General features: G+C 44.0%; 1 protein-coding gene across 10 annotated transcripts in view; it reads left to right on the top strand.

Annotated features, from left to right (window-relative positions):
* The window catches only part of ARSG (arylsulfatase G), a 240054-nt gene that overhangs the window by 83639 nt on the left and 131477 nt on the right, over nucleotides 1–24938 (top strand). For 7 of the 10 annotated variants that reach the window (XM_029599301.1, XM_029599300.1, XM_029599306.1 and 4 more), the window contains exon 3: nucleotides 8012–8199. The exons of 2 other annotated variants lie outside the window; for them this stretch is intronic. In XM_029599301.1, the coding sequence (XP_029455161.1) occupies nucleotides 8012–8199 (188 nt within the window). Of the gene's footprint in view, nucleotides 1–8011; nucleotides 8200–23508; nucleotides 23745–24938 lie in introns of those variants that run through there. One more of the 10 variants, XM_029599307.1, reaches the window with a different exon arrangement.

The following is a 24938-nucleotide window of genomic DNA, read 5'->3' as shown; positions in this document are numbered from 1 at the left end:
TTCTTGGAGGAGTATAGTTCTTGACTTAGATAATAACCACTGCTATTACTAGCAATGATAACATGGAATAGATTTAGTTTTTGGGTACTTTCCAGGTTCTTATGGCCTGGATTGGCCACTGTTGTTGGAAACAGGATGCTGGGCTTGATGGACCCTTGGTCTGACCCAGTATGGCATGTTCTTAAAGCATAGGATGGATAAGAGGGGGATGGGAGTTTGGGCATTTTAAGGTGGAAATTGATTGGTGATTAGAGTGGGGGGTTAGAGGGTATGTGAAGGGAAGAGTGAGGAAAAGTTGAAGGGTGGGGGGGGAGGTGGAAATGAGTGAGTTGAGTGTTGATTGTCCTCAGAATGTCATGAAGGCTTTTTGGAAGAGCCATGTTTTTAGTTTCTTTTTGAAGGTTTGTGGCGTTGATTCGAGTCAGGTCTGTGGGGAGGGTGTTCCATAGGGGGGGGTACGGCTATGGAGAATGCACATGCTCAGGTTGAGTTGTGATGAGCTAGTTTTGGGGAGGGTGTTATGAGAAGACCGGTGTTTGTGGATTCCTTTGAGGTGTTTGGAAGTGTAGCGCGACAAATAGATTCCTTTGAGGTGTTTGGAAGTGTAGCGCGACATTCTGTTTTGTTACTGTATAATGCTTTGTGGATGAGGGATAAGGTTTTGTATTGTATTTTGTAAGGGATTGGGAGCCAGTGTAGCTCTTTGAGAATTGGGGTTATGTGATCTTTTGCTGCTGGTGAGTGATCTTGCTGCTGCGTTTTGTAGGAGTTGAAGTGGTTTGAGGGTTGAAGCTGGTAGGCCTAGGAGGATTGCGTTGCAGTAGTCTAGTTTGGAGAACAGGAAAGCTTGTAATGCCGTTCTATAGTCCTGGGAGTGTAGAAGGGATTTGATCTTCTTTAGGACTTGGAGTTTGTAGAATCCTTCTTTTATTGTAGTGTTTGTGTTTCTTGAGGTTTAGTTCGCTGTCTAGCGTGATTTCTAGATCTTTTGCTGTGAGGATAACTTCTTTATTTGTTATGCAGGTATTGATTTGGGGGTCAGGTATAGTTGAGGTTTTGTTTCATATGTAGAGTATTTCAGTTTTGTTGAGGGTGAGAGCCATTTGTGTTAGTAGTTGTTGGATTGCTTTGAGGTAGGTGCCCCAGAGTTTTAGGGTAATCACAATGTTGTCTCGTACGGCGAGGAGGATTTGGACGTCGTTGGCGTATATGTATTATGATAGACTGAATCCAGATAAGAGTTTGCAAAGAGGTAGGAAGTAGATATTGAAGAGAATGGGTGATAATGAGGATCCTTGAGGGACGCCGTGAGGAAGGGGTATTTTTTTGGATTCTGTGTTGTTGGTTCTGACTTTGTATGATCCTTTGGATAGGTAAGATGTGAACCAGCTGATTGTGGTATCACATAGTCCAATTTCTTTTAATCTGTTCAGGAAGATGCTGTGGTTGATGATATCAAAGGCTGCTGATATATCGAGGAGTATGAGAATGTATTTTTGGCTGTTGTCTAGGCCTTTAAGGATTGTGTCTGAGAGGGATAGTAGTAGGGTTTCTGTGCTGAGGGTGCTCCTGAATCCGTATTGCGCTGGGAAGAGTATTTTGTGGTTTTCTCGATGGTCCGAGAGTTGCTAGTGTTTTGGCTATGAAGGGGAGGTTTCATATGTGTCTAAAGTTGGCGATATCAGAGTCGTCAAGTTCGGGTTTTTTGAGTATTGGTTTAATGACAGAGCATTTGAGTTTGTCTGGGAAGATGCCCTCATCTAGAGAGAGATTGATTATGTCGGTGATGGGCCTGGCGATGATGTTGGAGACTTGTTTAAGTGTTGGGAGGGCATCTATTGGGTGTGACACAGGTTTCTTTTTTCGGATGATGGTTTCACCTTCGGTGGAGGCTATGTTCTCGAAATGTGACCATCTGGTGCCAGGTTTCCTTGGAGGGATTGCGGTCTCTTCATTCGTGGTTGGGTTTTTTGTGGTAAGGTTGAGGATTTTGTCCTGGAAGAAGTTGGCAAATTTGTCGCAAGTGATCACTTGATTTCTGGAGGCAGGGGGTTTTTGTTGGGTTGAGTGAAGTCTTTGATGTATGTGAAAAGTGCTGTGGGGTTGAATTGGTAGTTGTGTATCTTTCTTGCATAGAAATCTTTTCTGGCTTTGTCAATATCCGTTTTGTATATGTAGAGGATGGTCTGTTGGGTTTTTTCTCCATTTTTTTTCCTGCCGTTCTTAGGATATTTTTGATGTTCTGGAGACCTTGGGTGTACCATGGGGCTTTGTATTTGGAGGCTGGTTTGATTACTTTCTGGATGATTGGGCATTTCTTTTCCGCTATTTCTGAGGTGATGGTGAGCCAGGAGTTGACGGCGGAGTTGGTGTCTGTTTTGTCTAAGGATTTTAAATTGTTCGGCAGGATTTCGATTAACTAATCACTGGAGCAAGGCTTGTTGAATTCGATGCGTTTGACTTGATTGTATCGTTCATGGTGGATGGTGTTCAGTTGTAGTTTGGTTTCTATGAGTTTGTGGTCTGACCATGGGAGATCCGTGGTTGAGGGTGGTTCTTTGAGCTCAACTTTGTCGTTTATGAATATGAGGTCTAGGGTGTGGCCTGATCTTTGGGTTGGGGTTTTTACTATTTGCTTGAGGCCGATTGCTGTCATGGTGTCTAGTAGGAGTCGGCAGGCGGTGGAGAGGGGGGGTTTTATCAACGTGTAGGTTGAATTCTCCTAGAATTATGGCTGGGGTGTTCATGTTGATGTTTGTTATGGCTTCAATCAAGGGTGACAGGTTGTGCTCTAGGAGTCCGGGTGGGGCATATACTGGTATAATTTGCAGGTGCTTTGATTTGTAGAGTGCGATTTCAAATTGGGGGAGGTAAGTTAATATTGTGGAACCTGAATTTGTATTTTATTTTTTGGGCTATAAATAGGAGACCGCCTCCTTTTTTTTTTTTTCTGGGCAGTGAGTAGATGTTGTATAGTGCCTTGGATAGTTGGTTTATTAGGGCTATGTTTGATTCCTTCAGCCAGGATTCGGTTACGCAGCAGATTTCTGGGTGGTTGTCGGTGAGAATGTCGTGGAGGATTGATAATTTGTTTGCAATTGATTGAGCATTGACTAAGATTAGTGTTAAGACTGTGAGGGCAGTTATGTGAGTGTAGGGAAAGATGGGTATTGTGAGGAGTCTTTGGGGTCTGTTCATGATAGGCGTTGTTTCTATTTTTTTGTATTTGTTGCGGGGCAGAATGGGTATCTTCTTGGGTGATTCCATGATGGGTGTGAGATTGGATGGTGGTTGGTTGGGGGGATGGGGATTGTAGAGTAGGTGGAGTTGGGTGAGTTACCAGCGGGCCTAGGGGTTTTTGGAGTGGGTACTGGCTGGGAAGGGGGGGGGGGAGAGAGAAGGGGATGAGTAGGTTGCTGAGTCCTGGAAGGCAGTCGAGGCAATTGGGTCAGCACAAAGGGACACACCAAGGGGCATGCCCCTTAGTCACGCACCTTCGGCGTGCGATGCCTGTGTTGCGGGCCTGTTTTTAAATCCTTCTTGGCGCGGGTGGTGATGTGTCTGGTTGGGCGGGTCGAGGTGGGCCGATGCGGCGAGGTACCTGGGACGTCCGGGTAGAGGTGAGGGCCGCGTGGAGCTCCTTGACCCCGGCGGGTTGGCGCTGATCGCGTGGAGCTTTCGGTGCCGGCGTCGGGGAAGGTAAGAGGGAGAGCCTGTGTCATGGGCCATTTTTTAAAATCTCTCTTGGGGGTCCTGCTGGGTGGGTTGAGGCGAGCTGATGCAGCAAGGTACCTGGGGCATCCGGGTGGAGGCTAGGGCCGTGTAGAGCTCCTTGAGAGAAGTGGAAAGAAATGAGGCTTTTTAGGATAAAGTAGAACCTGAGTTTCGATGTACCATTCCCATTTTTTTTCTCTTTATTAGCTTTTGTAAGAATATAAGATATGCCATACTGGATCAGACCAAGGGTCCATCAAGCCCAGTATCCTGTTTCCAACAGTGGCCAATCCAAATCACTAGTACATAGCAAGTATCCAAACATTAGATAAATCAAAAACTACTATTGCTTATTAATTGATAGCAGTTTATGGATTTTTCCTCTAGAAACTTATCCAAACCTTTTTTTAAACCCAGTTACACTAACTGCTGTAACCATATCCTCTGGCAATCAATGCCAGAGCTTAACTATGCCCCGAGTGAAAATGTTCTTCAATTTGTTTTAAATGAGCTACTTGATAATTTCCTTATATTATCTGAGAGAGTAAATAACCGATTTACATTGACTTGTTCAGACATCTCTTCTCCAAACTGAACAGCTCTAACTTCTTTAGCCTTTCCTCACAGGGCAGCCATTCCATGCCCCTTATCATTTTGGTCACCCTTTTCTGCACTTTCTCCAGTGCAGCTATATCCTTTTCGAGATGCGGTGACCAGAATTGCACATAGTATTCAAGGTGTGGTCTCACCATGGAGCGATACAGAGGCATTATGACATCCTCCATTTTATTTTCCATTCCCTTCCTAATAATTTCTAACATTCTGTTTACTTTTTTGATCGCCACAGCACACTGAGCTGATGATTTCAATGTATTATCCACTTTGATGGCTAGATCTCTTTTCTGAGTAGTAATTCCTAAGATAGAACCTAATATTGTGTAATTACAGCAAGGGTTATTTTTCCCTACATGCATCACTTTGCACTTGTCCACGTTAAATTTCATCTGCCATTTGGAAGCCCAATCTTCCAGTCTTGCAAAGTCCTCCTGCAATTCATCACAATCTGCTTGAGATTTAACTACTCTACATAATTTTGTGTCATCCGCAAACGTGATCACCTCACTCGTCGTACCCCTTTCCAGATCATTTATAAATATATTAAAAAAGCACCGGTCCAAGAAAAGTAAATTGCTTGTATATAAAACACATGGACTTCAGCATTAAATGTAAAAAATATAACTATAAGAAAAATATTTCAGAGTAGCAATTACACTGCAATCCTCCACTTCCAAGCAGTAAAAAAAGATTGAAGCAGAAGGGCAACAAAGAGAAGTATCCAAAGGTAATAATAATCAAAGAAAATGGCTGTAACATAGATATAATCAGCAGTTATATATGCACTTTAGGACTAAGGGGGTTATTTTCCAAGCTACGTTATGGGCTTTTTGCATGTGAAAAGCACCATAACACATGGTGCGATGCTAATTTAGAAAAGGGGTGGAGTTTTGGCCAAGTGGGCTGGCTTTGCAAGTTGCAAAGCCATATTGCACAGTTTTAACACAGCTAATAACTACACTTCTTTCATTTGTGTTAAGCTGTGTGATATAGCTTTCACACTTTGTGATGTTTTTGCTCATAGCACTGTTAGTGTTTTAAGCTACCTACTATGAGAGAGAGAGAGAACCTAGCTATAAGGCCCTCATTCTAGGTAGGTATTTATACCTCTATATGAGGCCCACCTAGTTACTTGAGGTGAGGTTTAGGAACTAGTGTAGGGGTTAAGGGCCACTTTGACATTCAGAGTGATTCGTATGAACAGAACAGTGCACTCTTGTGAAGATTTGATGACCTTCGGAGTGAGGAAACTCACCCAAAGATGAGATTTGTACAATGTTCTCAACCTAGCTTGATGTTACCCAGGTAGAGAGTCCATCAAGCTAGGCTGAGAGAACATTGTACAAATTTCATCTTTGGGTGAGTTTCCTCACTCCGAAGGACATCAAATCATCATAAGTGTGCACTGTTCTGTTCGTACATCTCACTCTGAATGTCAAAGTGGTCCCTAACCCCTACACTAATACCTAAATCTCACCTCGAGTAACTAGATGGGCTTCATATAGAGGTTTAAATACCTACCTAGTATGAGGACCTTATACCTACTCAGTTTTCTCTCTCTCTCTCCCCCCACCCCCAGTTGTGGCACTTACTGCAAAGTGTGAAAAGTTATCACACTCTGCAGTAATACCCATGCGAAGCTACGATAGCACACTTTGCGATAAATAAACTATTACCATAAAAAACACCCCTATTCCTATCGCATGCAAAGGTTTGATGAATCTAGGCCTAAGTTACTTGGGGCACAGGGGAAGAGGTTAATGGCCTTTGGGCCTCTATAAAAGATTTCAATTGTTCAGGCAAAAATAATGAAACATTTGTTACCTTTTTTGATAACACATTTCTACTGAAAACCTAAAAGCTTTTTCTCTTAACTTGAGTAGCTTGAGCAAGATCAGGAAAAATCCTCACTGGTTAACCATAAAACAGAAAAGGAAACTTCTTAAAGTAATTACGCATGACATTATTTAAGTCCAAAGTTGAAATGGAGACCAACAAGGTACTCCTGTCCAGAACTTCCAGCGTAGAATTTTCAAGGAAATTGGTCAAATTATCTTGAATTTCAATATTAGCAGCAACTCCATGATTTTTTTTTTTTCATTTTTTGGAAGAAAATAATAGATATTTACTGATGGCATTTGTTCAGTTGCAAAGCCTAAAACTTCTTGAAAGAACCTCTTCAAAGTTACATATGGAATTTCCCCTGTAACTTTGGGGAAATTCAAGAGATGCAAATTAAAAGTCTCACATTATTTTCTAGAAATCCAGTACACCTAGAAAGAGCAGTCCAATCTTTCACAGTAATAACATTAAACTCCTGGATAGATTTAACTGTATCTTCCACTTTAGAAACTTTTGAATTAGACAAATTAACTTGCTCCTGCAATTCCAAAGCTTTTTGATGACAATTTAATGAGAAAAAGTCCATCTTAGAGTTTAGCAATTTTAGAAATCTCGCAAATCCAGCCAACCAAATCCCAAAGATCCTCAAGGGTTACCGCTTCAGGGTGAGATGGAATTGTGAAAGAATCATCGCTTTCAGCAACCATGGCTTCCCGGGTAGGCCAGCCGGGGTAGATCCTATTATCGGTTCAACGGACTTGCTGTGGACATGGCTTTGATAGCCTGTTCGGTTGGCTCACCACTGCTCTCAAGCAGGGAAGGCAGGTCCTGTACAAGCAGTGAAACTCGAAGCGCCCCCTCCACTGCAAATGCACACACCGTATCATCGCTTTACACTGCAGGAACGCTCTCCCAAGTGTCTCGTTACACCAGGGAGGGGGAACGGGAACAAAGATCTGGGCTCAGGGACGCCTCTTCTGCCGGCGTTCACGGTTCTCACCATGACATACATCAGGATCCTCAGCTCTCAGAACAACTGGAGAAGTCATGAAGTTGCCTAGATTGGGGAATGAGGTCTGGAGGGTAGACCCAAATCTTCCTCTTACGCTTGGAAGGCATTTCCAGCAAGAAAAGGTAAGTAGGAAAACAAAAGTCAGAGCAACAGAACTGCATGCCGCCATCTTGCCTCTCAGCGAAATGAACGTTTGGTTATTACCATTTCCATTTTTATCAAAGAAATATTTACATCCTCTGCCAAGCTTTTCTCTTGAATATTTTGATCACATATGGAAAGAAAGCTCTTGACGAGGTGTTTTGTTTGTTTGTTGGGGTTTTTTTTAAGCTCTTCATTAGGATGGGGATCTTCAATGATTGACAACCATCATGGAGGCAAATTCAGATCATCCACATTGGGACAGTCTGCAGGGATTTGCACCAGTTTTCAAAGATAAAGTATGTGTGCTTTCACTTTGAAAATTGCTGCAGGTACTAATAACTGCAAGCATTTGTGCCTCTTTTTCATGGAAAATAACATGTAGAGTTCAAAATGGAATCTGCACATGTTATTTTCTTCCGCCTCCTCCCTCCAGGTAGAGAAAGGAATATATTTGGGGGAAAAAAATTGCAAGAGAGATTTGGGCCTTAGAGTAGATGGTAATATGGACAAAGAAGGTATTGCAAGAAAGGGCATTGTGCATTACTGCAGTTTATATGTGTGTCAAATATGTTTAAAAACGCAGGCAGGAGCAATGTTTTGATTTTGAACTTGGAAAATACAAAGTCGTGGATTAGAGAGCCATTCCAGTCCCTCCAGCCGACCTCAGAACGTTATGTCTTGCAGATTTGTGGATTTTCATTCAGCTGCTTCCACCTGTTCACCCTCTCGTGCTTCTCTGCTCACGGGAAGGCTTGGGCTTCGTAACGGCGTTACTCACAACTTTGCCGTCACTTCGGTAGGTGGCCTTCCACTGAATGAGACCACGCTAGCAGAGGTTTTAAAAGGCGCTGGGTACAGAACAGGCCTAATAGGTAACTACTCCGATTTATCATTCATATTCCATTTTGTGCTATATTCTATCAACGTACTATTAATTTAGTTTAATTAAAGGCATGCAATTATTTCCTGTTGTGGAACCATTTGTGAGATTCACCTTCTTGAATTTGAAGTTTTATTTTGATCCATTTTCCTGCTTTAAAAAGAATCTATTTTAGTTTTTATGCCAATATTGTCACAAAATATTTTTAAACAGTATTTTCCTAGCGTGTAGACAGATGGCTCGGGACCAGTGGATTTATGCTCCCCTGCCAGCAGATAGATACAGAGCAAGGTGACGTCACATAGTATATAACCCTGCAGTGACCCCAGCCTGTCAGTATTTTCTGTCTCCAGCAGATGGTGGACAGGCATCTCCCTATGGGGATTGCTTTGAGCTTTTTGGAAGGAGAAATTTGAAATTCTAAATTCAGAAAAAAGAAAGCCCCGATGTCCTGCAGTGATATCTAAAGTTCCCTCCTCCAGCTGAAAATTCCTGAGGCGATTTCCATGGTCCCTCAGAGGTGTGCCTTGGTCCAGTAGCTGGGTTTCCAAGCATGGACTTAGCTGCTAGATCAACTGAAAGGCAATGGGTGCAGATGCCCTCTCCCCCTGCAGCTGGAGACAGTCTCTGTACTCAGCCCGTAAGCGCTGAGCTCAGGTAAGGTTAAAAAAAAAAAGAAAGTTTTACCTGAACTAGAGACAGTTAGAGGGGTTTCAGGATTTCCTCTGGTCTCCGTACTTGGCGCGCTGTGCCGACATTAGTTCCCGTTCCTTTTGGGGTTGGGGAACTGGGCAGCCTGGTGGGATGAGCAGCCCTTAGTGGGCTAGGCCCTGCACCTAGGCTTTTTTCTTGCACACCTCATGGTAGGCTGCAATGGCTGTTTTGCACACTCTTCTGCGTGTTCTGCTGCCCCTCTCTAAGCCGTCAGTGTGGACAGTGTGTCGGCTCTGCGTACACGTTGTGCGCTTGTTTTTTGGGTGCGCTTTTTACGTGCACAAACTTTTTTACAAGCTTAACTTGGCACACACGTTGTGCATGTTACTTCACTTTCTTCTAGGTGCTTATTTTTTTGGGCACATTTCATTTTTGAGCGCGAGCCATTTCGATGCACGTTTACCGCAGCGATGGCACCAGTAAGCCTAAGCATCTTTCTATTTGTGTCGCTTGTCATATTAGGGCTTCTCAGCCTGACCTGACTTCTAACTTGTGTCAGCGCTGCTCAGATGCTCGGGGAGAGTTGTCTTCCTTGGATTTTGCTAAGCCTGGCTCTTCCCATTCTGATGGTGGGTTGGTCACTGCCTTGACTGGGGGGATGCCAGATCTTGGTTATCCCTTGACTGGCTCCTCTACTGGCGAGGGCAGTTCTGTGGGACTAGCTCCAGTTCCTCCTGGACTTGGTCAGGATCTGGCTGCTTTTTCTTGGGTGGAATTTTTTCAAGGTTTACAAGCCTTTCTTCAGGCACAGTCCTCCGCTTCCCCCATTTCTGCCCAGTCTGACCCTCAGCCGGTGGCTCCTCCCTCTTCCAGTTCCTATGCTTAAGTGTCAGGGCTCGCCTTGGCTCCCTGTGGGTGTTCCCAATAGGAATCTGGATGGCATTGATGATGAGGTTGATCCCAATTCCCTGGAAGATGGGGAAATTCTTCCAAGGCTGGAACTGTATTGAACCATGTGGTTGTTTCATAGAGATGAACTGCTGGCCCTGATTTCCCAGACCTTGAAACAGCTGGGTTTTCCTGGATAGGATGCTATGTCAGAGCAGAGGAAGAATCACAATTTGGTTTCCTTACATAAAGCCTCTTGTTTTTTCCTGGTGATGGATGCCATCCAGGAATGAATTGATCTGGAATGGGATGCCCCAGCGGCAAATTTTAAAAGGGATCGGACATTGGAATGCCCGTCCCCCTGGATCCGGCTGTGAGAGAGTGTTTGCGTTTTCACAAAATAGATGCTTTGGTATGTGCCATGTCTAAATGGATGACTATCCTCATAGAGGGAGGAGCATCCTTGAAGGATGTACATGATAGAAGGATTGAAGCTATTCTTAAGCAAGCCTTTGAGGCAGTGGTGATGAATTTACAGATTGCCTCCTGTTGTGCCCTAGTGGCGAGATCATATCTACTTCTCTCTGATTGAGTTCTGGAAGGTATTCCAGAGCGGTTATGGAGCCTGCTGCCGCCTTTTTAGCAGATGTAGGCTGAGATTTAGTTCAGTCCTCAGCAAGAGGAGTGGCTTCAGTGATAGCAGCCAGGCATCAACTGTGAAACTGACACAGCTTCCAAAGTCAGTCTTACCAAGATGCTCTTTAAAGGCTCGCTCTTGTTTGGGAGCGAGTTGGAGAAACTGGTCAGTAAGTGGGGTGAGGCTCTGGTGCCTCGGTTGCCGGAGGATAAACAGTTTCAGCACCCCTTTGGTATGAGGAGTTGTTTATGGGGTTCCAGGTGTTTTCGTCATTACAGAGGGACAACTTTTCAGCAGACTCAGCCTTTTGGTAGGTCTCAGTCCTTTCGTCCCTGGCAGCCCAAGAGAGGTGAGCTCAGGTGGTGGACCTTCCTGAGCTTTCCAATAAAAGTTTGGCGACCCATTTTCTGGAACAGGAAATAGGACATATCTCTCTCTCTCTCTCTGTCTTTTATCAGAGGTGGGTCAAGATCACGTCAGACCAGTGGGTCCTAGAAGTGATACGCGAAGGGTATGCACTGCAATTTCATAGTGTTCCTGTGTTCATGGTGTCCCCTTGCCACTCCCTGCAGAAGACGCAGACAGTGGAGTTCACACTTCAAAGGCTCCTCATACTGAGGTCTGTGGTTCCTGTGCCCACATCTCAAGAAAGTATGGGGTGATATTCCATTTATTTTGTTGTGTCCAAGAAGGAGGGCTCCTTTCATCCCATCTTGGATCTCAAGAGGGTCAACCATCACTTGAAGGTGAGTCATTTTCGAATGGAAACCTTATGCTCGGTAATAATGGTGGTGCCATCGGGAGAATTTCTGACCTCCTTGGATCTGTCAGAGGCTTAACTTCATATTTCCATCTGATTGGAACACCAACGCTTTCTATACTTTGCAGTGTTGGGCACCATTTTCAGTTTCGGGTGTTGCCTTTTGGTCTCGACTTTACTCCCAGAACATTTTCCTAGATTATGGTTGTAGGAGCGGCAACCTTGGGGAAGGGAAGAAATCCCTGTGCACCCATATTTGGATTATTGGCTGATTCGAGCCTAGTCTCAGGAAGAGAGCTGCCTGGTGACACAGAAGGTGATCTCTATATTGCAAGAGCTTGGTTGGGCGGTGAACCTGACCAAGAGTAATCATCAACCATCCCAGCTGTTGGAGTATCTGAGGGTTTGGTTCGACATGGGACAGTACAGAGTTTTCCTACTGGAAGTTCAGATCCAGAGATTGATGTCTCCAGTGCGTCAATTGATGAACACCATACGCTCGATGGTGTGGTCCTACCTACAGGTACTTTGATGATGGCAGCTACCCTGGAAGTGGTGCCGTGGGCAAGGGTGCATATGCGTCCTCTTCAGCACTCTCTGCTATCTTGTTGGAACCCACAGTCTCAGGATTATGCAGTTTGGCTCCACTTGCCAATGGAAATCTGCTCCTGCCTCCAGTGGTGGTTGCAAGAGGATCATCTTGAAAGGGAGTTCCCTTGTCTTCTGTAGCCTAGTTGGTACTCGCGACAGATGCGAGTCTTCAAGGTTGGGGGCTTACTGTCTGGAGTTAAGACCCAAGGATGCTGGAATGCCAAAGGGTCCCACTGGAACATCAGTTGTCTGGAGACCTGGGCGGTACAGCTGGCATGCTTGCAGTTCAGCCACAGGCTGCGGAATGAAGTGGTTCGCGTGATTTCGGACAATGCACCGACGGTGGCCTTTATCAATTGCTAGGGAGGAACCAAGAGCCATCAAATGTCACAGGAAATAGACCAGCTGATAGAATCGGCGGAAGGCCATCTGCAGAAGATCTCTGCCTCTCATGTTGCAGGAAAAGACAATGTAAGAGTGGACTTTCTCTGTAGGGAGAGTCTGGTCCCAGGAGAGTGGGTGTTGTCAGCTAAGACGTTTCAGCTGATTGTGGATCACTGGGGCTTTCCGTTCCTAGACCTGCTGGCGACTTCTCGAAAGGCCTACCGGGTAGGCCTTCTCAGAAAGGCCTACCCGGAAACCAACCATACCTAAACATTTCCACATAATCTACCCCGAAACCAACCAAACCTATACATTCCCACATAATCCCCCCCCCCCCACTCAGATTCCCAGCCTCCATCCCCCCACCCCACCCGCCCTTTCCCCCCCCCCCTCCTAAGGCTTTCCCTTTTTCCCCCTCCTTAGGCCTTTTTTTCCCCCCTCCTTAGGCCTTTCCCCCCCTCCCAAGGCTTTCCCTCTCGCCTCTCCTTGCCCGCCCTTCCCCTTTTATCTTCCTACAATTTTACAAAATTGTTCAATTTAGTCCGATATAATCAATCCTATGCTAATTGTCACTAATGTAAATATTCCTTTTTCTGTAAATAAGTTCCTTTTATTTCTTATGTTAACGGTTGTTTTTTATACTCTCACTCATGCTACCTATCTTTCCCTCTCTTCTTCCTGTCTCCCTTACCCCCCCCCCCCCTTTCTGGCCTGCTCCCATCCCCCGGCCCCCTGTTCATTGTAATTTCCTCCTTTAACTGAGTTACTTGTAAACCGGCGTGATGTGCCTCACGAACGTCGGTATATTAAAAGTTGTTAAATAAAAAATAAATAAATAAATAAATACGAAGGTTCCTCACTTCTACAGTCGCAGGAGAGATCGTGGTCCCTGGGAATAGATGCTCTCATACAGGTCTGGCCAGAAGACAAATTGCTTTATGCCTTTCCTCCGTAACCCCTGCTGACAGGATAATTCCCAAGATTGAAGGCCACAGTAGGCTAGTACTCCTGGTGGTGCTGGACTGGCTCAGGCATCCGTGGTATGCGGATTTGGGACGACGTCTGGTGGAGGCTGCCTTTGTCTTCCGCTGCACATGGATATGCTTCAGCAGGGACCGGTTCTTCACGAGAATCCAACTCGATTCTCTCTTATGGTTTGGCCCTTGAGAGGGCTTGCCTTTTAAAGTGTGGTTATTCCTCTGCAGTGAATGCCACTTTACTCCTCACTCACAAGTTCTCCAATTCCTTGACTTATGTGTGGGTTTGGAGAGTTTTTGAAGCCTGGTGTGAGGAGAGGGGTGTTCTTCCTCGTTCAGTTAAGATCCCTCTCATTCTGAATTTTTTGCAGGATGGATTGTATAAAGGTTCATACCTTAATTCCTTGAAGGTGCAGGTCGCGGCTCTTGCTTGTTTCAGAGACCTGATGAATGGTGTTTCCTTGCCTCATCCTAATGTGGCCTGTTTTTTGAAGGGAGTGAAGCCCCTTAGGTCTCCCTTGAGGTTACCGGTTCTATTGTAGAGTATTAATTTGGTGCTGGACATTTTGGTGGGCCCTACGTTCTGACCACTGCGTAGTCTTTCCTTACGGTTGTTGACTTTGTCGACTATGTTCCTAGTGGCTATATGTTCTGCGCGTCGGATTTCTGAGCTGCAGGCTGTGTCTTACTGGGAGCCGTTCCTTCAGGTGACTCCAGCTGCATATTGTTTCATCCTTCTTGCCCAAGGTAGTCTGGGACTTTCATTTGAATCAATCCATCTCCTTGCCATCCCTGGATATGGTCAGGGATGCTGAGGAGTTTCGCCTTTTGTGCTCCTTGGAATTTAGGCGTCTTGTTGTATGGTATCTGGAGGTCTCTGAGTCTTTTCAAAAGACTGATCACCTGTTTGTTCTCCATGGCAGGAGTAAGCAGGGCGCTCCAGCTTCGCAGGCTACCATAGCTTGTTGGATTAAGGAGGTGATCATGGCCGCGTATGGGGATGCTGGAAAGCTGTTGCCTACTCAGGTTAGGGCTCATTCCACTAGGGCTCAGGCAGTGTCATGGGCAGAGGTTAGTCTGTTGTCTCCCATCGATATGTGCTGAACTGCGAGGTGGTCCTCCTTACACACTTTTTTCCCAGGTTTTATCGTCTGGATGTGCAGGCCCGAAAGGATGCAGCCTTTGCACATGCGGTGTTGACTGGACCGTGGGCAGCCTTCCACCCTGTTGGGGAGTAACTTTGGTACATCCCACTGGTCCTGAACACATCAGGAAATGTAGAAATTACTTACCTGATGATTTTGTTTTCCTTAGTTTAGGCAGATGGACTCAGCTTCCTGCCCTCAGCTTCCGCATGAGTGTCAGTATTCTTCGTGTGGGGCTCTGGGTTCCAAGGGATTACTGATAAATGTTCATCCAGTCCCTAACTTGGGGGATCTAGAATCTTATGTGAGTTCATTGTTTATACTTGGTTGAGTACAGTTCTGGTTATTTGTTTTTAATCAAGTTTTTTGCTAGTCTGTCCACAGTTGCTTTTGAAGAGAATACTGGCAAGCTGGGGTCCCTGCAGGGTTATATATACTGTGACGTAAGCCTGCTTCGTCTCCATCTGCTGGCAGGGGAGCATAAACCCACTGGTCCTGAGTCTATCTGTCTACATTAAGGAAAACAAAATTAACAGGTAAGCAATTTCTCCATTATAATTTATAATTTGTTTGTGTAGCACTTTTCAGCTATAAAGATGCTTTATAGCACTTCAGAAATATAGTTTCCTCAGCGTTCGGGCAGGTCAGTCCCAACGAGTGGGTTATGCACTTCTGCCAGCAGATAGAGACTGAGCAAAAGTTGATGTCACGGCTGTATAGATCACCCCGAGATCAACCCGCCAGTATTCTCAGTCTCCAGCAGATGGTGGTTATATTTTTCCCTTTGGGGAATTACCTGAAAGTTAAAAAAAAAAAAAAAAAAAAAAAAAAAAGAAAGTTGGAAAGGAGATATCGGAAAGATTAGATGTCTATGTAGCACCGCTTGCCTCCTGAAGTGGTACGGTGCGATCCCTCCCTCAGTAGAATGCCTTCAGATTAGTAGCTTGCCTGGCATGGATCTAAATTTTGAGATAGCAGTTGCAGGTGAAGAGAGGCACGGCAGTGAAGGCTTTAGCCCTCACTCGCCGTAGCCGGGAGGGCTGAGCTCAGGTAAAAGTTATTTTACTTTAAAAATAAAATAAAACAGCAAAAGGGAAGAAAGCAAGAGTAGGGGCTATTTCCTTAGCATTTTGTGGTCCCGCTCATTTTTCTGGGGAGTTCTGTGAGGTGAGGAGATAGTGCAGCCACCTCAGGTTGAGCAGCCGTTTGGCTAGGTCCCGCTCTCAAGCTTCTCACATTTTGGCACGGGGTAGTTTTGAGCGTTTTTTGGGGGGTTTTTTGCAGGCTTTCGGCACATGCCTGCTTGTCCATGTGTTCGTCCATTCTCGTCTTTGCATCCAGTTTGGGCATTCTTCCTTCTGGTTGCACATCTTGTGTGTCCAGCTTAGGCATTGGTATTGGGGGTCCAGTTTGGGTGTCCAGTTGAGCAAGCAGCCTAGGTGCGTGTGCTTGGACGTGGTTTATAAGCGCCGGTAATCTAGACGCGAGCCTTTATTGGTCTGCACGCTTACAGCATGGCGCTTATCTATTTGTGCTGAATGCCACATCAGTGCCATTCAGCCGGAGCTTTCTTTAAGCCTATGTCAGCGCTGCCTGGATGTTCAGGGAGATTTTCCAGCTCCTGATTTTGCTGGCGATGGTCCATCTCCTCAGTCTGAGGGGAGTGGGACCGAGGGAGAGATGTCAGGATTGTCCCCTCCCTTGATTGATAGTCGAGTCGAGTTAGGTTCGGGCCTGGAATGGATCCATCCTCTCATTCCAGGGTAGAATTCTTCTAGGGATTGCAGACATTTCTACAGGGCTGGTCTTCTGAATCGGCAGTGCCTACTAAGGTAGTTCCACGCGCTCTGAGTACTTCTCCACCTGTCTCCACGGTCAAATGCTGTGGCACAGTGTGGTCTGTCAGAGCTCAAATGCAGGTAGATCATGATGATACCAATGATAGGGGTAGCTCTCCTGGTGAGGAAAGGGACATTTCCACAGATTTGGAGCCATATAGAACTCTTCTTTCAGAGAGATGTGTTGCCGAGTTTGATCTCTTAGACTTTGAAAACCCTCAGAGTGGCTGGGCCTGACTCCTTGGGCTTCAGAAGAAGAATCCTATTTTGGTCACCCGGCGCAATCCAGGAGTTGATCTGAAATGGAGTATGTCAGAGGCAACTTTTAAAGGGGGATGCATCTTGGCGGATTTACATCCCTTGGATTCACAGGCCAGAGAGCAGTTGCATTTTCCTAGGGTAGATGCCTTGGTGTGTTCTGTCACGAAACATACTACCATCCTAGTAGAGGGAGGTGCAACAGTGAAGGATGCTCAGGATATGAGGATTGAGGCTATCCTAAAGCAAGCCTTTGAGGCTGTGACAATGAATTTCCAAATTGCTTCTTGTTGCACCTTGGTAGCTTGGGCTACCTTGTGTCTTTGTCAAGAATCTGGTGGTGCTAGGTCCGATCTTGGCACCTACGATAGAACCAGAGACTGCCTTCTTAGCTGATGCAGTCAGCACAGTCACCAGAGAAGGGTTACTGCAGCCAGGTGGCAGCCATGGCTGCGCAACTGGTCCACAGATACTATTTCAAAGTCCAGTCTTCCTAAGCTGCCATTCAAAGGCTCACTTTTATTTGACAGTGAATTGGAAAAAATGGCAAGAAAATGGGGATAGACCCAGGTCCCTCGATTGCCAGAGGACAAGAAACCTGTTACCCGGACATTTTAGGCGATTGGCCGCTCTCTAGACTACTGGTATTTTCAGTCTTATACGGGACGTTCTTCACAGAGATCCCGTCCCTTCTTCAGATCTCAGTGCTTTCGCCTCCAAGGTCCTCAAAAACTTAAGGGCTATGGAGATGAAGCCCCTTGGTCTTCACGATGAAGGCTTGCAGGCTCACATGGTGATGCAGGAGATAGATGGTCGCCTATCCTATTTTTATCACAAGTGGATCTAGATTACTTCAGAGCAATGGGTTCTCGAATTGATTCTAGATGGGTATGCTCTACCATTTCTTTGCATTCCTCCGGATGCCTTCATGGTCTGTCCATGCAACTCCCCTCAGAAGAGGGTAGAAGTGGAAGAGACATTAGGATTGCTGTTGAATCTGAAAGCGGTGATTCCTGTTCCCAAAATATGGGCCATCATTCCATTTTGTTGTGCCCTATAAGGAAGGGTGTTCTGGCCCATACTGGATCTCAAGGGCGTCAACCGAAATCTATGAGTCATGCATTTCAGGATGGAACGGTGCGCTCTATCACAATGGCTTTCAAGCAAGGAAGTACCTCACGTCTCTGGTTCTGATGGAGGCGTATCTGCATATTCCCATGTGGCAGGAACTTCAGTGGTTCCTCCGATTTGCTATCCTGAATCGTCAATACCAGTTTCAGGCCTTGCCTTTCAGACTAACCACGGTGCCCTGGATCTTTTCGAGGGTCATGGTGCTGCTAGCTGCAGCCCTTCGCAAGGAGGTCATTCTAGTTCGTCCCTATGTGGACGTCTGGTTGATTTGAACCAAGACAGTGGAAGAGAATCTTCGTGCTTCCCGCAGTCTGGTTTCCTTGCTACAGGAACTAGGCTAAGTGGTGAATCTGGCCAAGAGCAATTACAGCCATCTCAAGCTCTGGAGTATCTCAGGGTTCGATTTGATACAAGGCAGGTGTAAAAAGTGGGGTGGCTGACTGGTAGGTTATATGTCACAGAATACACAGCATACTTATCTATTAGCATAGAAGTTTACTTATAAGTCTAAGAATAAGCATTAAAGCATAAAAAATTAGAGTTTACAATAAAGAATATCTACACAAAAATACTTCCCTCACAGTTACCGAGGTGAGATATTTTTGGAAAATCTGGAAACACAGCACATTGGAAAATCAGCAACAACTCATTGGTCACTTCATTAACCACTGATAATGTCCAAAAAGCTTTTCCTTACTTCATGGGTCACTTCATGAACACTGGTAATGTCCAAAAAGCTTTTCCTCCGAGCTGTTGGTTTTCTGATTTCAAACAGTTTGCTGTAGGTCTTTTTAAGTTAATTCTTCTGACCTTTGTCCTAGTTTTTCTCTGGACCATTCCCCATGTGCTCGTTGATACCCCAACTGTCCGTTATTGCATAAGCAACAAACAGTGAGGTGTGGCCTAGAGGCTAGTGTCTGTTTTCCTCAGATATCTGCAGTTAGCCTTTCTGAGTAACTTCTCTTTCCATATATCTGATCTCAGGGCTTGTTACAAGCAGTTTTTTGTTACAAGCAGGCTAAGAAAAATGGCATAATTATCCTCAGAACTTATAGGTCTTATATTAAATTATTACACTCGTAATATCAGTGACTTTCTCTGCTTCATTCCTGTCGCGGCACAGTGCTCTTACGCAGCTAACTTCCTCCTTCAAATAATTTCTCACATTCCACTCGCCAAATCTTGAAGCAGAGTAATCACTAAATAATAGTTCATATGTACTTCCATCTTACGCAGAGGAAGGGTAAGCATACAAGTAATAGCTTTCACAATACATTTCAAAATATCAATTCCAAGTTAACAGCAAGCCTAATGCAAACATAAATCAGTATTTTCTTTCCTCATGCCTTAGTTTGTTCCCACCATACATACATGTTAATAGCCCAGTCAGGTTCTTTAGCCCATCCTGGGGGAAGATTATAATTTCAGTTAACCTTTTAGAGCTGTTTAGTACCTGTGGGGTACAATCAATAATCTCTGTGCATCACTGGGCACAGAGTTCATCATTTAGTACTTGGAAAACACCCCCTTTTTCTGTCAGGAATAAATCTAATGCCATACGATTATCCATCTTGTATAAATGAACCACGTTTAATGAGATGCCAAAACAAAAAATATTTTTATAGCGACAATAACCCTCATACGGGAGCCAACTTTTAATATATAAGACGTGTTAATTTCATGGGATTTTTAACCCAATCCAAAGTGAATAGCTCACCATATAGATGTATTAATTTTATGTATATTTTAATTTAATTTAACTTGATTGTTCTTTTTAAAAATTTTTATTTTAATTAATGTAAACCGTTTTGACAAAAATTTATTTTTTATAAAGCGGTATATAAACACTTTTAAATAAATAAATAAATAAATAAATGTTGAATAATCATCGGGTTTGTCGCAGTGGACCCTAATTGTTTTTATCTTTTTCTTTTTCTCTCTTTTCTTTTCCCTTTTTTTAAAATATTATGGTTCACAATAATTCTTTTATCTATAGAGTCCACAATTTAACTTAATTGTTCTTCAAAAATATACATATATCCACAGATAAGAAAACACTTATCATGATGTTGAGCTGTGTTGCAACTCCATATGCCCTTCTTAAAACGCCCAGTTCTGTGCCGCAGTTCCGAACTTAAACTGCTTTCACCACAGCGCTGTGGTGTTCTTCAACAATAATAGGTGTATATTATAAGGCATTCTGACTGTCTTTATCAGAGAAATCCAGGTAAGGAAGTTCTTCTAAGGTTTGTCACTTATGATGGGGCTTGTATATCTACTTGTGCTGGGGAAAAGCAGAAAAAGGTAAATAAGCATACACAGGGGTACACGTTCCAGAGAAATCAACAGGAAGAGTTGCCTGAATTTTATTTTCCCTACACAAGAGTTAGGATGGAAAATAGGGTAGGAAGACTGAATGTCCAAAATAATCATTTAATAATAATAAACAACTCTTCCCACAAATGCAAACATGAGACATTATGTGATGGGAGTGTAGTATGATTCACAATATTGAAGTTACTACCTGGTACTACTGGAATATCTGGTTATGATCTTGCATGGCACCAGCAAAATATATTAGCAATTGCAGCTTGTCATGAGAGGGATGAAGTATTCTTAAATAAAACTGTGGGCTAAATCATGGGTTTGGGTTTCAGTGGTTACTAATGAAGTTCGGTAGAAACAAACTGTAAATAAGAGAGAGACAAATTCAGGAGTGAAAGATATTATAACTATAGATCTAGTTTATGGGCACAGAACAAAGAATATGGGATTAGTATTACTATGTATACAGTTAGCCATTATGGCTAATGGTATGGGAGCATTCTATGATATATCAAACATGATGGTAAAATTAGAAATATTATGAAAGGCCAAAGATATCTCCAAAGCTAAATTCTGAAGGATTACTATTTCATGCTTATGGCATATGTTACTATAATTATCATCTCAAAAAAATGAATATCAACATTATCCCAAGAATCGGATTAGGATAGCAAGACGCAATAGATGTTAGTGACATCATAATAGGCATCATCATGTAGTTACTTTCATACTCTGCCTTATATATAATCATTTTTCAGAATTGAAAAAACCTTTTTTTGGAATTTTATATTTTGCCTCAAGTGAAAGTCCATCACCAATTAAAAATAGAATCTATATTATTGGAAAATCAACCGTTGTACTTATCTTATTTTAACCCTTGTAGAAAGTCAATTCATGCCCAAATGTCCAAATATTTTCCAATGGTATTTTACCGACACCCTTCTCAATGGATGAGTGTCAGTAAAATACCATTTTCTAAGTTGGCGCCGGCCGTCCATTGCTCCTACCATGTGACAGGGGCCGACCAATGGCACCGGTAGCCCCTGTGACATGGTAAGGGCAAAGGGCCACCTGTGCCATTCTGTTTACTGGCAGGCGACGGCCCGAGAGCGGGAGATCGCTTCTGGGACCTCTGCTGGACCACCAGGGACTTTAGGCACGTTTTGAGGGGTCGGGAGGGTGGGGGGTTGTAATTTACTAAATTTGAAGGGTTGGGGTGGGTTTGTTTTTTTTTTTTAAATGTGCTCCTCCACCCCCCTGCGCTAACCCGAACAACGAATTTTCCCTGAAGTTCGGGGAAAATCCGTCTCGGAATTCGGGTTCTCCAACCCATGCCGAATTGGACAGTTTCTTTGAAATTTTCCAATTTGGCAAAAACGATTGCATATCCCTAGTAATTAAGGCAGCTCCATATTGCTATACTTATAAAGTATCTCTCTCTCTCTCTCTCTGTGGCTTTCTAGCCAAATATCCTGCATCTTGCTATGTAATTCATGCTAAAACATGTTCTTTCAATAAATAAAAAAACAGTAATAGGAATAGAAAATAAGAAGAAACTTATGAACACAATGGGTCTTGTGTAGCAGATGTTCTGGTCTGATGGAGAAATTTGTTGTAGCTGATCAATCTTGTCTCCCATTTCTTGTAGCAAGATTTCAGCATTAATTAGACATTCAGACTAATAACCACATCTGCCTGATGCAGAGATGAAAAAGGAGAGGATAGGCAAAAAGGGTCAACAAAACATATTATATAAATTCAAAGAAAATAAGAAATGCAGGCTGCTCTCTATATTTCTGATAAGAGCCTCTCACATTCGTTAGGGCGCGTTTGGTCTAACCAGGTTAATCATAACCCATCTTTTGAAGTAAGCAGCGGTTATATAGTCTAACATCCATTCTACAGGGTAGCTCTCTATAAAAGTACATAGAAGGGCTAACAGTTGTATGACTAAAATACTATCAGGTAAAGAATTCCTAAAGAGCATCTCTGAAAGAAAGGAGCCCTCATCAAGGTATAGTTTCTATAAAAACTCTATGAAAGCCATTAGGAGGGCATCTCTCTCTCTTTGTCACTTTGACAAATTGCAGATCTTACTCTTATTCAGTTCATCTGCAGTAAAAATCAACTTACATTCCCGCATTTTTAACTCTTTATCTGTCTGTTTATAATTTTTAAACAGAAAAGCTAATTCTGTGCTTTAGAAACCAATTTTTCTTCTGTTTGTGTAGGAAAGGTACAGTCAGACTTGCTTATCTTCCACTCTCTTCTGCTAGCTCCATTCCCTTATCAGCAAGCTCAGTTAACTCTTCAGCTCCCTGTGTCTTTTCAGGTTCTGAAGCACTGGTAATCAACTCTGCAGATTCAGAATTATTAATGTTCTCATCTTGTTCTTTTGTGACCAGTTTCTGCATTTCTGCATTATGGGTTTCAACTGCAAATGCACATGGACATGGAGCACAATTTCCTGGATCTGAAGCAGAGTTCACAGCACACAGCATTTCTTCAGCTTGGAGCTGCAAGTCAGTCACACCCTTCTTAAGTGTATCCTGACAATTAAAATGATGAAGGCAGACAGACAAAAGCATCAAACATGCCTACAAACAGTCTCTGACACCTTCCTATATACCGGGAGAGGCAGGTACCTATTTCAGAGGTCAAGTCAGAGCTCTATCCCAGCCTTATATTCTCTGTTGCATCAGCTGTCTCTGTTTGGCTCAGTATCTGTGCTGCAGCATTCAATTTGTTGTGACTGGTCCAGCCAGACACAGTATCAGAAATCTGGTCAGTGGGAACATTGCTAGACTTACACATGATCCAAGTATTAACAACGTATCCTTTTTGACACACTCTGCCACTTACTAACTGTATAGAAATATAACAAACAAACTAGGAGACAAACACCAATTCCATCATCCAGTCACCAAATGCAGTGATTTGGAAAAATTGGAGTGGGTAGGAAAATTATTGGTGATTATTTTGTCATAGATTACTTAACAATCAACAAGCAAAAATGGAATTCTATGACATAATATCCTGGTCATGATGCCAAATTTAAAAAGTGGGGTGGCTGACTTATTTATAAGCTTAGAAGTTTACTTATAAGTCTGAGAATAAGCAATAAAGCATATAAAATTAGAGTTTGCAATAAAGAATATCTACACAAAAATACTTCCCTCATGGTTCCCGAGGTGAGATATTTTTGGTAAATCTGGAAACACAATGTGTTGGAAAACCAGCAACAACTCATTGGTCACTTCTTCATTAACCACTGATAATGTCCAAAAAGCTTTTCCTCCGAGCTGTTGGCTCTCTGATTTCAAACAATTAGTTTGCTATAGGTCTTTTTTAAGTTAATTCTTCTGACCTTTGTCCTAGTTTCTTTCTCTGGACCATACCCCCATGTGCTAGTTGATGCCCCAGCTATCCCTTATTGCATCAGCAACAAACTGTGAGGTGTGGCCTAGAGGCTAGTGTCTGTTTTCCTCGGATATCTTTAGTTAACCTTTCTGAGTAACTCCTCTTTCTATATATCTGATCTCAGGACTTGTTACAGTTTTTTGGTACAAGCAGGCTAAGAAAAATGGTATATTTATTCTCAGAATTTATAGGCCTTAAATTAAATAATTACACTAATAATATCAATGATTTTCTCTGTTTCATTCCTGTCTATCGCAGCACAGTACTCTTCCACAGCTAACTTCCTCCTCAAAATTTCCCACAGCAGGGCAGAGTGTTTCTGTTGGAGTCTTGGATCCATTTGTTGATGCTGCATGTCCAATCCCTGCGGAACTCTGTTCATCCAACCATGTGGCCTTATCTACAGGTCCTGGGATTGATGGCTGCTGCTTTAGAAGTGGTTCCCTGGACGAGGGCATATATTCACCATTTTCAACGTGCATTGCTTTCCCGATGGAGTTTGCAGTCGCAGAAATATGGACTGATCTGAGTACGTACAGGGAACACAGACTCCTGGGTTTATTCATCTGTGCCAGCAGATGGAGACAGAAAGTGAAAATTGACACTGCTTCAAATACCCTAGTGCCACCTGCAGTTCCTCAGTATTTCTCTGTCTCCAGCAGATGGTGGCGGCTGAATATACCTGCAGTTTCTTTCAGTGTGCCCAGTATTTTTTTTCTAGCTTTTTGAGCCTTTCTCCCAGAGGTTGGGGTTCCTAATCAGGGATCCCTACCCTGTTTGGTTGAGGTGGACGGGCTGGGGGTTGGTGACCCTTTTGTACGCCCGGTCCCAGAGTAGCCCTGGGGTTCACATCTGGTGATCCATATCCCTCCCCTCACGAGGTCACTTTAGTAACTTTTGTTTTTGTTGGCTCTATTAGTTAATTTTTTTTCTTCTTTCCCCTCTCCATTCCTTAATTGCTGAATTGAGCTGGACAGCTCTCTTCAGTTTTAGGAGAGGGGTCCGTCTGTTACCTTTGTTAACGTTAAAAAAAAAAAAAAAAAAGAGTCAGGACTGGTTGTCAGCACAGAGGTAAGGTCAGTTCTACCTCCTCCCCCTCCTCCCCATGCGGTGCTTCGGGGTTCTCTTCTCTTTTTTCTCGTTTTTTCTTTTTCCCGCTAGTGTAATGTGTGCAGGTCTGATTGTTGCGTTTGTAGTGCGGCTTTGGGTCGGCTAAATCGCCGCGGTCTGTGTGCGGCGTGTATCTCGGGGGGGGAGGGGCCCTCTGAGCCCCCGCAGCTCGCATAAAGGAGGAGAGCCGATGTGATGCGCGGCCGGGCCAATTTTGCAGCCCGTAAATGCGGGCCGCGTGCAGGCTTCCATGCCTCTAACCACAGGAACAACGGCCATTTTGGGATCCCCTGCAGGCTGTTCTGCACTTTCAAGGCCGGATGGGGATTTCCCTCCCCCCGCTTTCCCCAGTCCCACCGGATCCTGTTAGGGGACAGGGGGATTCAGAGGATGCCTTGGATCAGGCTCCCCCCCCCTACGGGTGGGGTGGATTTGCGCCGGCAGGTTTTTCCTGCGGCCCCTTGGCCTTTTTCTCCGGAGTTTATCCTGCTATTACACCAGGCTTTTTTGGCGCAGCAGGAAGGCCTCCCTTTACAACAGGGGCGTCGGATCCCCCCATATTTGTCCCCTGAGCCGGCCATGGGACCGGTCGGGCCTGGGACTTCACAGGACT

Source organism: Rhinatrema bivittatum, chromosome 4 (genome assembly GCF_901001135.1).
Source record: "Rhinatrema bivittatum chromosome 4, aRhiBiv1.1, whole genome shotgun sequence".
Classification (NCBI taxonomy): Eukaryota; Metazoa; Chordata; class Amphibia; order Gymnophiona; family Rhinatrematidae; genus Rhinatrema; species Rhinatrema bivittatum.
The sequence above is the reverse complement of the archived record's forward strand: the minus strand, read 5'-3'. Positions and strand labels throughout refer to the sequence as shown.